Source organism: Chelmon rostratus, chromosome 14 (genome assembly GCF_017976325.1).
Source record: "Chelmon rostratus isolate fCheRos1 chromosome 14, fCheRos1.pri, whole genome shotgun sequence".
Classification (NCBI taxonomy): Eukaryota; Metazoa; Chordata; class Actinopteri; order Chaetodontiformes; family Chaetodontidae; genus Chelmon; species Chelmon rostratus.
In genome coordinates, this window is record NC_055671.1 from 20,610,488 (window position 1) to 20,624,196 (window position 13,709).

The 13,709-nt window shown below is 41.9% G+C and overlaps 1 protein-coding gene across 1 annotated transcript in view; it reads right to left on the reverse strand.

The window, feature by feature from the left end:
- The window catches only part of gria1b (glutamate receptor, ionotropic, AMPA 1b), a 67,793-nt gene that overhangs the window by 17,582 nt on the left and 36,502 nt on the right, over positions 1-13,709 (reverse strand). The window contains exons 4-14 of the mRNA XM_041951571.1: positions 11,449-11,633; positions 9,413-9,466; positions 8,880-9,038; positions 7,990-8,157; positions 7,772-7,876; positions 6,996-7,106; positions 6,669-6,875; positions 5,552-5,767; positions 4,949-4,994; positions 4,599-4,707; positions 478-676 (exon numbers count right to left, since the gene is read on the reverse strand). Coding sequence (XP_041807505.1) covers positions 478-676; positions 4,599-4,707; positions 4,949-4,994; positions 5,552-5,767; positions 6,669-6,875; positions 6,996-7,106; positions 7,772-7,876; positions 7,990-8,157; positions 8,880-9,038; positions 9,413-9,466; positions 11,449-11,633 — 1,559 coding nt within the window. The remainder of the gene's footprint in view (positions 1-477; positions 677-4,598; positions 4,708-4,948; positions 4,995-5,551; positions 5,768-6,668; positions 6,876-6,995; positions 7,107-7,771; positions 7,877-7,989; positions 8,158-8,879; positions 9,039-9,412; positions 9,467-11,448; positions 11,634-13,709) is intronic.

Genomic DNA, 13,709 nt, shown 5'->3' on the forward strand with positions numbered 1-13,709 from the left:
CACTGCTTTTTCAATGCCAAACTGAAAATATGCACAAAGGCAGAGAATGGAAATGCATTTAATGTCTCGAAATAAAATGAACACTCTCTATCATATATAACAATATATAACAATCTCTAGCTAGCTTCGTTTAGAAGAAAAGACTGGAAGCAACTGGGAGCTGCGAACCTAGCTCCATCAAAAGGCAAAAAAAAAAGAAAAAAAGTGTCCTCCTAATAAGTCATAATTACATTATATATAATTTAAAGATTTCTTTGGCAGACAATGTATTTCAGGATCAGATTTCTGCCTGTTTCTATGAGGAACTGAATTGCTTTTTATAAAGGGGTGATCCCAAGAAGTTAACAAGGCATGCACAAATTGTTCCTCATAGAATACAGCACATGTTTTATCTATTGCAGAGTAACAGCAGGTTCTGCCAGGCCACCAAAAGAACACTCACAGCAATGAAACATAAAAGGAACAAAATGCCCTCACCCTGAAGAACTCTTTGGTGGAGCCTCCATCCAAGGTACCATAGGCGATCTCTGTCTGCTTGGCCAGGTCCTCTGCACTCTCTATGGGGGACACCATTCTCTCCACGGTGAGAAAGGCTGCCAGGTTGGCTGTATAAGAGGAGATGATGATGAGGGTGAAAAACCACCAAACTCCTCCAACGATTCGACCAGAGAGAGACCTGGAGAGAGTGAGGAGGGAGAAAACAGATAAATTACAAGCTTGATTTTGTTATTTACCCAGGATAGTCCCACTGAGAGCAATGCTGTCTGTCTGAATACTGTGTTCACGATCGCAGCTACACAGCTGCTCAGTACAGCTACAGGCTGGTCTGTGGGCCACTGAGAAGTTGGGGGTTAAGGACCCTGCTCGAGGGTACCTCAGAGGTAGGCGAACCGAGTGCCTCTTTTACTTTCCCCACTCAGATTTACCAGGTTTTGAACCAGCAACGATCTGGTCACAAACAATAAATCTATTATATTAGGCATATTTATAGTGTTTGTGTTTTAAGTCAACCTGCGCCATACCTTCAAAAATAGTATCTGTATATGCTTCCACTTGGCTCTATCATCAGCAAACATAAGACCATATTTATGCAGACTGTACACAACTTCATATTTCACTGTCTCTTGATAAAATTAGCTCCTTGGATTCACTGCAGCTGAAAAGACTGAAACTGTTTTTAGCGCAAATGCTCAGAGGCAGCAGGTCTGTGCCTACTTCAAGTCCCAGTTCCTTACAACCAATGTTAAAGTTTCAGCCTTATTGTCATTATACCATATTGACTTGCATAATGAAATGCAGCTGTAGCTCCCTTTATGTTAAACACAAACAGAAAATGCATGCACAAATATTTTAAATATTCTACATTATAACAGCATGAAACAATAAATAAATAAATAAAAATATAACATACAATTTCGTGTAATAGTAGTAGTTGGCTTTTAATTAGGTTCTGAGAGAGAGTGTTTTCTCTCTTTATCTATGTTATAACTTGATTTTTTTATCATTCTGTAAAGCACTTTGACTTTTATTTATTTATTTATTTTAATTTTATTCACTTTATTGATCCCAAACTGGGAATTATTCTCTGCATTTTCACCCATCACTGTTTCACTGCAGTGAAACACACAGGAGCAGTGGGCTGCCGCATCAGGCGCCCAAGGAGCATATGGGGGGGGGGGGGGTTAAGTGCCTTGCTCAAGGGCACATCAGCCAGCTAATGGAGGAGGGAGGGAATACTCCACCACACCCACATTTTTCTGCCAGTCCAGTGGGGGAATCGAAGCAGCAACCTTCCGGTCACAAGCCGTTTCTCCCACCTCTAGACCCCCTTGTTTCTGTGTGAGATTCTGTGTGAGATTGTGTTCTACAAATAAACTTGGCGTGACTTTAAAAATGGTGCCATGAAGGATGATCTTAGTTTCACCGTTCTTATATATTTGAATGTAGCTTCAGTGGGTTTCTGTAGTTTGTCGTGTTATGGTGAAAGTCTTTAAGGATTTACTCTGCATTGCATGGCTTAATTGAACCTTGATGAAACACCCCAATGAAAACGGAGCCTAATGAAGGTGACCTTGGTTGGCTCGCCCGCCTCTCTGTGGATCCAACACTCTGTTTCAGGCATTAAATCTTGACAAGTGCTGGTGAGATCACCTTGAACAATGATAATGAAACAGATAACTAATCTCTAAAGATTTTGGTGGTGGCATGAGCTTTTGTCTAGCATCATCACTGGGTCAAAATTCATCCTTCACTGATACGGATATTCATAAACCAAACAATGTTTGGTGTTTTTGCCTGTTAAATAGCTTAAAAAAACAATTAATCCATGTAATATCTGTATATATTGTTTATTTTATATTTTTGCGCTACGTATTATTCTGTTTTTTGTCTTTTGTCCTTGTTGAGCATTCAGTACATTGAGTGCAATGTTTAAATGTCTTGCATGTGCACACAAACTTGGGCAATAACACAGATTCTGATGCTGATTCAGATTCTGATCACAATTTTCTGATGATTAACCAACTGTTAGTCAGTTATTTCAGTATGGATTTTTTAGTAATTGAGTAATTTTAGAAATTTTTGTAATTTCTGCTTGAATTTTCACCATCCAAAAGCATTCTCTAGTTAATTTTCAGATAGAATAAATATAAATGAATTATTATTTTTTTTTTTTTTGCTAAAAACAAGTTGTGTTTTTTAGAGTAATAATTAGTTGCTCACAGCCACTTTTCCCCAAAAGCTAACCTCCAGTATGACCACCAGAAGACACATTTCATCAACAGGGAGGCTTCTGCTGCAACATCTGCTCACTGCTGAATCACTGGACAAATAATACATGTTAGTCTTATTTTTCATGTCCTACAGTAGGTGTGACAACTAACACTGAACTGTTGTGAACAAAGGAGAGATGGCTCTGCCTGCAGGGACACAAACACGGGCGTCCATACCTCAAATCAGGTCAAACACATCGACACATTCACACATACATCAACACAGACACACACACACACACTCCTCCGGTCCTAACCAGCTCGTCTAAAGGTGACCCTGTGTGATGTGTAGCACTAACACACACACACACACACACACACACACACACACACACACACACACACACAGTTGGACTTCATGGTATGCTCTCTGCAGCGTTCAAGGGAGCATTCAGATTATTTAGTCAAGTAAAAGTACTAATGCTACACGCTGTTACAAGTAAATGTCCTGAATTGAAAATTTAAGTAAAAGTATGTATACTGAGGAAAATGTCACAATTGTGACAAAAAGTCCAACAATCAGTCCAAAATTATTAAAAACACACTGAAAGAAATGATTAAATAATCAAAATTCTTAAAAGCAAGAAGCAGCAAATGAAGATTGAGAATGACTAGCTGTCTTAACACACACACACACACACACACACACACAAACATGTGCACGCTACCTGTATGCTACACGTACAGTATATAATGTATAGTGTAAGGAGATGACTGACTACGACATCGGTTTAATGAGGTTTTGAGGAAAACAGTCACTGAAAAAAAAAATCAAAGCACACACACACACTGACACACACACTCATAAATATATGAACACACACATATACACTAACAAAATAACAAAAACCGACACACAGACAGAGTGCAGTAGATCCAGAATAGAAACCGCCTCAGGCCTTCACACGGCTGTAGCATACAGCTAACCCAGCAGCACATCACACAGGATTGTATGTGTGTCATAACATCATGTGTGTTTGTGTGTGATGATATGTCTACATTAATAAGCACTGTGTATCACTGATGGTATGGTTGTTTATGTATCTCAGTCTGCCTTTGTACTTCTATGTTTGTGAGGACAGTGAAGACATTTTGTCAAAGGGCTGTTCGTGGGTGTAGGATTAGTGCAGCCTGTAGCATTTCAGAATAATATATGTTAAAATAATGGATTATAATTGTTGATCATCACTTTTTAATGTTGCAGCTGGGAAAGGTGGAGCTCTAGCTTCCAGCTTCTGAATTATCTCAGGCGGTAACAATACTTAATAATCTATTTACTGATGACAGTTTACTGACATAATGTATTAATAACCTTAAACAGAAAAGTAAATGAAGGTATCAAATCAATGTAGTGAAGTAAAAAGTACATTTCCCTTTGAACTGTAGTGGAGAATAAAGGTGTAGAGAATGGAAATAATCAAGTAAACTCCAAGTGCCTGAAAAATGTCGGTCAAGTCCTTGTCAAACGAGTTCACCCAATGGCGAAGAAGCCCATCACTGCCAGGTAAATCTTTCATTATCTGCCTGGTATATATATACAAGTCTTGTGTCTGTGGTGACATGCCCACTCTGGCCAGTAGCAGCGATGTGTTTTACATCAACCAACAACAATTGTTTTTCCAGAGCTGAAGGAGGAGCAGCCCCCGTGACAGAGTAGGCTAAAGCAACCAGGAGTATGGCAGAGCCCATGGCGCCATAAGCACATTGACCAAAGCAAAAGCGTTCTTAAAGGTTCTGCAGGTTTACGTATAGTGCTTGAGTAAATGTATTTAGTTACTTTCCTCCACTGTTTGACACACAGGTGTTGAGTTTGTCCAGGTGTCCTACCTGGGGGAGATGTCACAGCCCTGCTGCATGAAGGCCCCGAGTGAGAACCAGAGAGAGTTAAAGATCCCAAAGTCGTTGGTGTGTTCCACAGTCTCTTTTTCTTTCTGCTGGTTCTGGTTCTGGACCTGAGCCTGGGAGTACCCTGAGAATCCACATCAAATCAAAGAGAAAACCAACAGAAAAGAATCCAATTTCATGTTACAAGAATGAAAATAAACAAGATAAAAAGTAGGTTTCGAGTCTTGATGGTAATAATGGTGATGATGAGATACCCGGAGAGTGAGCGAGCTCGGAGGATGAAGTCGGCAGAGCTCGTCGAGAGGCAGAGGAGGGCAGAGTTTCATCTTCATCATCAGAGTCTTCACCCTGCCATTCATAAGGACTGAAACGACTCACCTGATACACACAGAGACACAAGCACTATCAGCTTCATGTAGGCCTAATTAAAGTATCAGCAGGAAAAGTACACAAGTACTATCAGCTGCATGTAGGTAAAGTATTGGCAGTAAAAGTACTGGTTCTGCAGTAAAACATCTCCTGTGCTGTTTTCTTTGCCAAATCACCTGCCCACACTAAATGCAAAGTAAAAGAGGAGGTGCATCACATCTTTACTCTTTGTTTTGAGATGGCAACACATCGGCTGTGCTAAACTTTGCATGTTACGATCCAATCGCAAATTGGGCAGAATCAAGATAATGAGAATGCTTATTTAAGGTTTAAATGCAAAGGCCTGTGGATTTAATGCCATTACTCAGATACAGTGCCATGTTAACACCAGGTGTAAATGGGACCATGCTTGTTTCAGTCTCAGCTTCCATCATCCTCTTAAACTTCTGTCTATTTCTTTATCTAAAACATCATATTTGAAAGATTCTGTAGGAGTTTTCTGCAGGGTAACTGCAAACTCATACACAGTTATAAACACACACATCCATTTTCACACTCCACCTCACCAGAAAGAGCACCACGCTGACTCCGATGTAGGCGAAGACAATGCACATCCAGATCTCGTAGGCCAGCGGGTCGAGGAAGGAGAAGACGCCCGGTTTGGATTTGGTGGGTTTCTTGATCATGATGGAGATTCCCAGCGACATGAAAGGTTTGGTGAAGTCGATCACCTGCTCTCGCACCAGAGTGATGGTCAGTGGGGCAACTGCCACGTCAGCCTTCTGCAGAGGGAAAGCGCAAAAGCTGAGCAAGATAATCCTGATGTCGCTCCCCCAGTAAAGTTTGCCAGTTCTCCTGGGGGATCCCAAGGTATTCCCAGGACAGATGAGGAATATAATCCTTCTAGTAAGGTCTGGGTCTACCCAGGGTCTCCTCCCAGCTGGACATGCCTAGAAAACTTCCAAAGGATGGTGCCAACGAGGCATCCTGATCAGGTGCCTGAACCACCTCAACTGTCTCCTTTTGACATGAAGGTGCAGCAGCTCTACTCCGTGCTCCCTATGGATATCCGAGCTCAAGCTGAGCCCAACCACCCTACAGAGGAAACTCATTTTGGCCTCATTCTTTCAGTCACTACCCAAAGCTCGTGACCATAGGTGAGGGTTGGAACATCGGTCGACTGTTAAACTGACAACCCTCTAGCTCAGCTCCCTCTTCCCTGCAGTGGTCACCACTCTGCCTGTGCACCTCAGGATCTGTTTTATTGTCACTAGTGAATTCAAGGCACTCAAGCTCCTTTGCTTGGGGTGGGAACTCATTCCCGACCTGGAGGAAGGAATCCACCATTTACCTGCAGAGAATGATGGACTCAGACTCAGACATGCTAACTCTCGTCCCGGCTGCTTCACACTCAGCTGTAAACCACCCAAGTGCAGATTGGGTGCAAGATTTACATCTTCAGTAGGAACCAATGAGATTGGAGCTGAGAGCCACAGTCAGGAAGTCAGACAGTATTTAAAGACCCTTATTTGGACGCTTCATTGGATTTATACACACTAAGAAAAATGGAGAATAATGCCAGCAGGACTTTCAAATTTCACATGAAGTAAAGTTGTAGCTCTCAACAGAATTACAACATCTAAGAGAACTTTGACTGCGTGGTTGAGGACCAGGCACACTCACCCCGTATACCAGCTCCCCCACCATGCCGTTCCACATCTTTGTATCAGCGTCTCTGGCGCCGTACTTGCCGTCGCCCACCAGCTCGAGCCGGTAGACGAAGCCGACGTGTTTGGCGATCTCTGAGGCCAGTTCAGCACAGTAACCTTCGTACCTCTCATTTCCTTCAAACTGCTCATGGTTCTTTTTCAGCATCATGTATGGAGCTTCCTGTGTGGAGACAGATGGTGGTCAGATGTAGATGCTGTGGATTTGAAAGTGCGACACTTTTGTTCTGCTAGATTTTTCCATGTAATCAGGTAAGCTGTGAACATGTTTTCCCAGCCTTACCAGTATGGTGGTGACGATGTATGTCCTGTTCTGCAGACCGTGGAACTCCTCCACCACCGGCCTGTAGACAGCTGTGTTCACGTAGCCTCTCCTCTCGTTCCAGTAGCCAATCTGAACACACACAGAAGCAGAGTTACACTACAAGTCTTCTCTGTTGTCTGTCTCAACTGTAATCTGACAAGTCTCTCTGAATCTGTAGTTTCTATTAATTGGTGTTTTTCTTCTGAAGTTTCTGTCAGAGCTACTTTCCTTGTCACAATTGAAGAAAAACAACAATACATCAGTTTTTCAAGATGCTAAACTAAGCATCCTTATAGAGGAACTGAGGGGTGAGATTTAATGTAAGTTGTTAGTTAGTTTGGTCAGACAGTGAGCTGTGCTGGTTGCACAGCTACTGGTCCCAGTGAAGATATTGCAAACACTAAAAAACCTAAATTCCAGACTGTAAAATGGTGGATTTGAAGCTTCCTTGTGTCATCTCACAAACTACAAAGCAAGCACAATTATGTACCTTATTACAATGATAATTCATACTGTAATACTGTGTTGTCTGATGGGTTTTAAAAGAGAGCTGAGAGTCTGCAGGTTTTTATACCAAACAAGTGCTGCAGCAGCTGATTTCACTGATGATCACACCTTTAATCAGAGAAGAGGGAGCTAATCATTGAAATGAGCTGATGTAGTGAAAACCTGCCAACTCCTGACTCTCTGCAGAGTGTGACTCCACACAAACCCGTTCAGCAAAGCAAAACTACGTGCAGCAGCAGCAGCAGCACCTTCCTGGGTCCGGTGTGGCTGAGCTCCATCACAGTCAGAGTGTAGTTGGTGCGATGTCCTCGCTCATCAAACTGAACCCAACCCGTCAGCCCCTCCAGACGCACCTGCAAACACACACACACATATACACAACACTGTGACCTCTGTGGCAGTCGGGAGTAGTAGCATCAGCGCTGATTAATGTGTGGATGCCGTATACCTGTATGTATTTGCTTACCTGTTGCAGTGCTCTCTGTATGTCGATGCCCTGTCCCCAGGGGGCGGGAGGGTTTGCCAGACACTCCCCTGCGTTGCCACGGCGAGAGATGTCGATCCGTTGCCGCCGCAGGTTCTGAAAAGCCGTCGCCATGACGCTGACGCCATCGTAGGTCAGAGCTCCTGTGTACTGAGGATGACAGTGAAGTTTAGCAGTGTTTCATGAAATGATGATGCTGATACTACCACAACATTTCCCGATGCAGTACAAATTCAAGGTACTTGCACTTGAGTAGTATTGTCAAATATTGTACTTTTTACTCCACTGCATTTGTCTGACAGCTATACTTACTTACATTACTAGTTTTTTTCATACCCTTCCTGTCGAGTGAAAACCACATATCTCCGAATGTGTTGACTTTGAATGTTTGTGATAAACTGAAGGATGAAGTGTTCCTTTGTGGGTGGAGAAAATTATCTTATTTCTTAAGCTAAATAAACTATTTAAAAACCCTCTTGGATTAGTTGGAAAATGCGTCATCACAAAGATGAAAACAGGCTGTTCGTCTGAGCCCATAAAAAGCTGACTTTTTAGAGATATGTGGTTCTCACAGGACAGAGACACTACAAACATATGATGATCTTATAGAATATGATGCGCTGCTGTAGATTAAACTAGCCATCAGTACATAAAGCTTTTAAAAATCAGCTCAGCCTTAAACATCTTCAGCAGCAAAATGCAACATACACATGAATTCAGCAGTAATATTAATCCAAAAACATAGTAAAGCACTGATGAATACTTTTACTATTCATTCTTTAAGTACATTTTGCTAATAATACATACTTTGACTAAAGTAAGGATTGAGTGCAGGCCTTTTACTTAAGTTTCTGAATACTCTGTGTGTGTACCCTGAGCCTCCTGCGGGCCAGTTTGAGGTCTTTGCTGTCGAAGTCCAGCCAGTCCTGGTTGACCTTCTCCACAGCTGGATCGGACCGGTTCACCAGCTGGAAGCCAGTCACGTTCGGCCCGAGCTTCTGAAATTCTGTCATGTTCAGGTCCATGAAGCCCTGACACACACACACACACACACACACACAAACGTACATCGCTTCACTGACTGAAGTAGGGCTGAACACTTCATTAAAATATGAAACCGCAGTTGGCCAAGTGCAAAATCGCAGCAGCTGCAAGTTTTTTATAAATATAAAATGTGTCACAGCATACCAGTATAAATGAAGCACTGTGGTGCGACAGAGATGCTCTAATCTACAAATTATATTCTCCAGGCTAAAGGGATCATGCTTGTTTGGTAACAAAAGTCACATCATCATTTTTATAGATTTTTTGCAGTAAAAATGAAATGCAAAAATTAGTATTTCAACATAAATCGTGACTGATATCGCTATCGCAATATCGTCTTCCAGTTAATAGAAAGACTCACCAGATTGGCTAGGATGTAATGGTAATTCTTCAAATTTCTTCTCTGAGCAGCAATCTGAGCAAGAGAAAAGTCAGAGTAAATGATATGCTAATTACATTTTTCTGATGTTTCTAATGATGATAAAAAGCATCCATTACACAATCATCACACTCATCTGCATGTGTGTGTGTGTGTGTGTGTGTGTCTGTGTGCGTGCGTGTGTGTGTGTGTGTCTCAAACAGCTGCCAATTGGAAGATTCAAATTTGTCTTTGAGGAATTAATTGCCCATCTTCGCTATCAGGAAGAGATGGAAAGAAAGGGAGAGGGAGTCTCCTCAGATCGATGAGTCAACTGACAGAGGACAGGAAAGGAGGAGAGGGGAGGAAAGGGCAAAGAGAGGAGAAAGAGGAAGGGTGGTTGGGAGAAAAGGAGGAGAAAATGGAGGAGGAAAGTGGAAGAGAGGTTACACAGAGGATGATGAGAAGGAGGTGGAGAAGGAGACAGCTGTAGAGAGGAAAGGAGGAGACAGAGGAGGAGGAAGCAGGTGCTGGCTCCCTCTCATGTCCAGCTCCTAATGTGCATCAGTCGATGAACATTCACTAACACAGCTGGTCTGCAGCGCTGAACGCCACTTGCTGCTGGAGGACGGAGGGAGGAGAAAAACTATTTTAACAGCACTCCTCCTCAATCCCTCCATCCTCTTCATCTCCTCCTCTTCTGGCCTCCTATCCTCTGTGCCACTTCCCTCTTTCCTTCTTGTTGTTGGAGTTTAACGTATGCTAGAATGCTAGCATTGTCGCTGTGAGCATGTTAGCATGCTCATATTAGCATTTAGCACCTAAGTAGTGGTAGAGTCTTCGTGAATGTAACTTTTTCTGAGAGTTCACAAGTTCTGACCAATGCTTTCATTCATCTAAATGTCACTGAATTTGGTCTTTATTGTTCCCTTCTTCTTTCTTGTTCATTGTCATACCAACAAATTTCAGAAAGCACAAAATCACCATTTTTCGAGCCAGTCCCATGCCCCAATTTTTTACCAACAGCGTAACCACTTATCAAGCTGTCGGCTCAATTCAACATCATCACCCAGCAGATCCAAAGCTCCACCTGATACTTCGCTCACATTGAGCCAAACTAAATGAACCAAATGAAGTCAAACGACAGTCGAGATGAACACCACCTGATATTTCCAGCCAGGCCACATGAAACTAAACTAAACATAAAATAAATTCAGACGAATCCAGCAGCTTCATTTCACAGATCCCAAACACCACCTGATACTTCAGCTTCTGTTAGCCAGCTGGAGTTCAGCAGGAAGACGAGTTTTCCAAATGATGGCTGGTTTCTGGCTAGAGTTCATACATCTTTTTTTTTTTCCTCTGCTCTCGGCTGCTGCTGTCCATCCCTCTGGTTCTTACAAACTTATTCCATAATAATCCAAAAACATCCTTTTCGCCAACTCTCTGGTCTCTCTGCTGCCAGTCAATTATCAATGAAACTGAAATCAAAGAGTTTAGTATTCAAATCAAAACACTGTGAAAGCAGCTGCAGCTGTGGAGCAAAAATATTCATCAGAATACCGTCCTGCTGCTCTGAAGACGCAGTGCACAGTGTGTAGCAAACAGAAATCGCAGATAACTCAAAGTTTATCTGTTTTGAGGTGTTGGTCCAGGACAGAAATGAGAGGTGTGGGTGGGAAACAGTGTTGCTGTGAGGGCAAGGACCGGGACAAACTTTCAGCATGACATCTGATGATGTCAACAAAACAAACCAACCAAGAATCTTCAGAAAATACACAACACTCTTCTAACTTTTTTTCAGTTAAATGGATCATGAGCTCGACCTCTATCACAGATTTATTTTTATGGACTCTTAAAGGAATAACTCCACATTTTTGGGAAATTTTTGGGTCAGAAATCATGTTATACACCTGCTATGAACTAAGCATGAGTCGGTATATTTCGTTGCAAAATCACTATACGAAACTTTGTTTTTGGCCTTTTGTTCAAATCAGACTAATTTGTGTCACTGACATAAGGATCAGTGAGTGTCTTACCAGGTTGAGGATGGAGTTGAGCCGTTCCAGCTCACAGTCGATGATGATCTGAAAGTCCTTTTTATAATCCAGATCTGCCAGCAGCTTGATGAAGGCTGTTTCTGTAAGAGTGTCCAAGTTAACGGACGTGACCTGCCAACTCCGCTCCGCCGCCGTGTCCAAGATCCTCTGCAGCACCAACAGACCTGAGAGAGAAATAACGTGTGAATCAGTGCTTACATCAACTACCTTCATGCCTGCCTCTCACAATTATTGCGTAGTCACCTGATTGCAGCATCTTGTTATGTTACTGGCGCTCTGTATCTTCTGACCTAAGTTCCCCCTGCAGTGTTTTCATCTGTTGCTATGGTGATACAGACATGAAGCAAGGCACCATCTGAACTCAAACTAAAGATATTGTTGTTAAGCACACCCCGGACTGCACTTCATTGAATCTAATCTGATTTAGCTGTCAACATTTGAAAACAGCTTAAGTTATAAACAAGTAAAAGATTCAGTTGAGATCTGAACTTGTTGTCTGAAAAGGCTGAAACAGTTCTGATCGGCAGCTTAATCAATGTTTACAACCTGGAGCCGCAACCTGAAAAAGAGAAGTCTGTGTCGATTACATCAGACATGTTAGTCAGTGTCAGTGTCACCACTCTGGTTACAAAGCAGTGTGAGTGTTTAGCTTGTGAAGAGTCAGAGGCTTCATGTTATGCATTTAGATCTATAATCAACAGCTGACAGCGAGAGATCCTGGTGTGTCGGGACCCCTTTGGGCAAAGACTAACTCACCACAACAAAGCAAATAAGCACAAAGGAACTATTCCGTCAATCAGTGCTCACGTTTAGGCCATTTGACAGATGGATTGATGAGACACATATCTGTCAGGCCTCCTCCAGTAAAACATCCTGAGTGAAACACCTCAACACAATCTAAATCACGAGCAAAATTGCATAAAATTGAAGGGAAATCTTGTTGCTAGCCTTCTTACCCAGAGTCATATGAAAAGATGGATGTCAGTTTCATTGGTACATCAATTACAGCTACAGCTAAGTGTGAATAAGAGCTGCAACTTAACACTACTCTATTCGTTCTTTGTTTTTTTCAGTTAGTTTGAATTTGGTGACGCCTTGTTTTGATCCAAAACCCAAAAATACTTAAACCACAACGATATAAAATTGTCTCAAACAAGGCATTAAAGACATTATTTGTATATTGCCTTGCCACGTCCAAATAAAAAGATAATTTTAAATAAATAAAAAAACAAACAAACATTATAAAACCTAAAAAAGCAGTGAAATCCTCACAGGAGAAACTGCAACCACAGAATATTTAATTTCTTGTTAATAAATGGCAAATAGTTGTCTGACAAACAGTGGTGGAAGAAATATTCGGATATTTTGCTGAAGTAAAAGTTCATTCAAAGGTTGTATTTGTACAATCTTAGTCAGCAAAGAAATGTGGAGTTGTAGAAGAACACCACAACGTTAAATGGAAGCACTCTACTAAAGCACTAAAGCACCTCAAAACTGAAAACAAGTACTTTTACCACTTTATCAATTAATAAACTAATCGTTTCAGCACTAGCAGAGGGAAACTGTTAGCATCGCTCCATCAAACAGCCAACAACTCTAAGTCTGTCTGATGCACATGTTGTATGTTGCGAGCTAGCAAGCTAGCATCAGCCCATGGTGATGTCAGCTGGGTTTAGCTGGCAGTGATTGGACAGAGCTCAGACCTGACAATCCCACTAAGAGCACGAAGCTCATCTTAGAGCTAAGCTCCAATGCTAACTGCCACTAAAACCACAATGTCTCCTTTTTACACATCTACGTCCGCTAAAAACACAAGATGCAACATGCAAATCAGATATGTTTGTGTTTTCTATTTCATCTTGCCTCAGCCAGACTTTTCAAAGAAACTTTGCTCATCACTGTCTGCCTTGTTGGTCATAGCTGGCAAGCGCATAACCAGCACTGAGCTATTTTTCATGTGAAATACTGAGGGGTGGATTTGAAGAGGCAGTGGTTTCTCAAGCTGAATGTCAAGCTGTTTTTTTTCAGTGGAATCAAACTCTTGTGATGTTTGCTGTCTGCCTCAGGCTGGACTTGAACCAGGTTTACCTTCAGAAAGCTGCTCTACACTGAAACGCCACTCCTGATGGTTTTATTCTTTTTTAAGTGGCCTGATTTGAATAAGAATTATTGGTGATGATGAATTGCTTCAGCTGAGATTGATCTGAGAAGCTTTTCAGGGCAAACTAAACAGTCTTTTA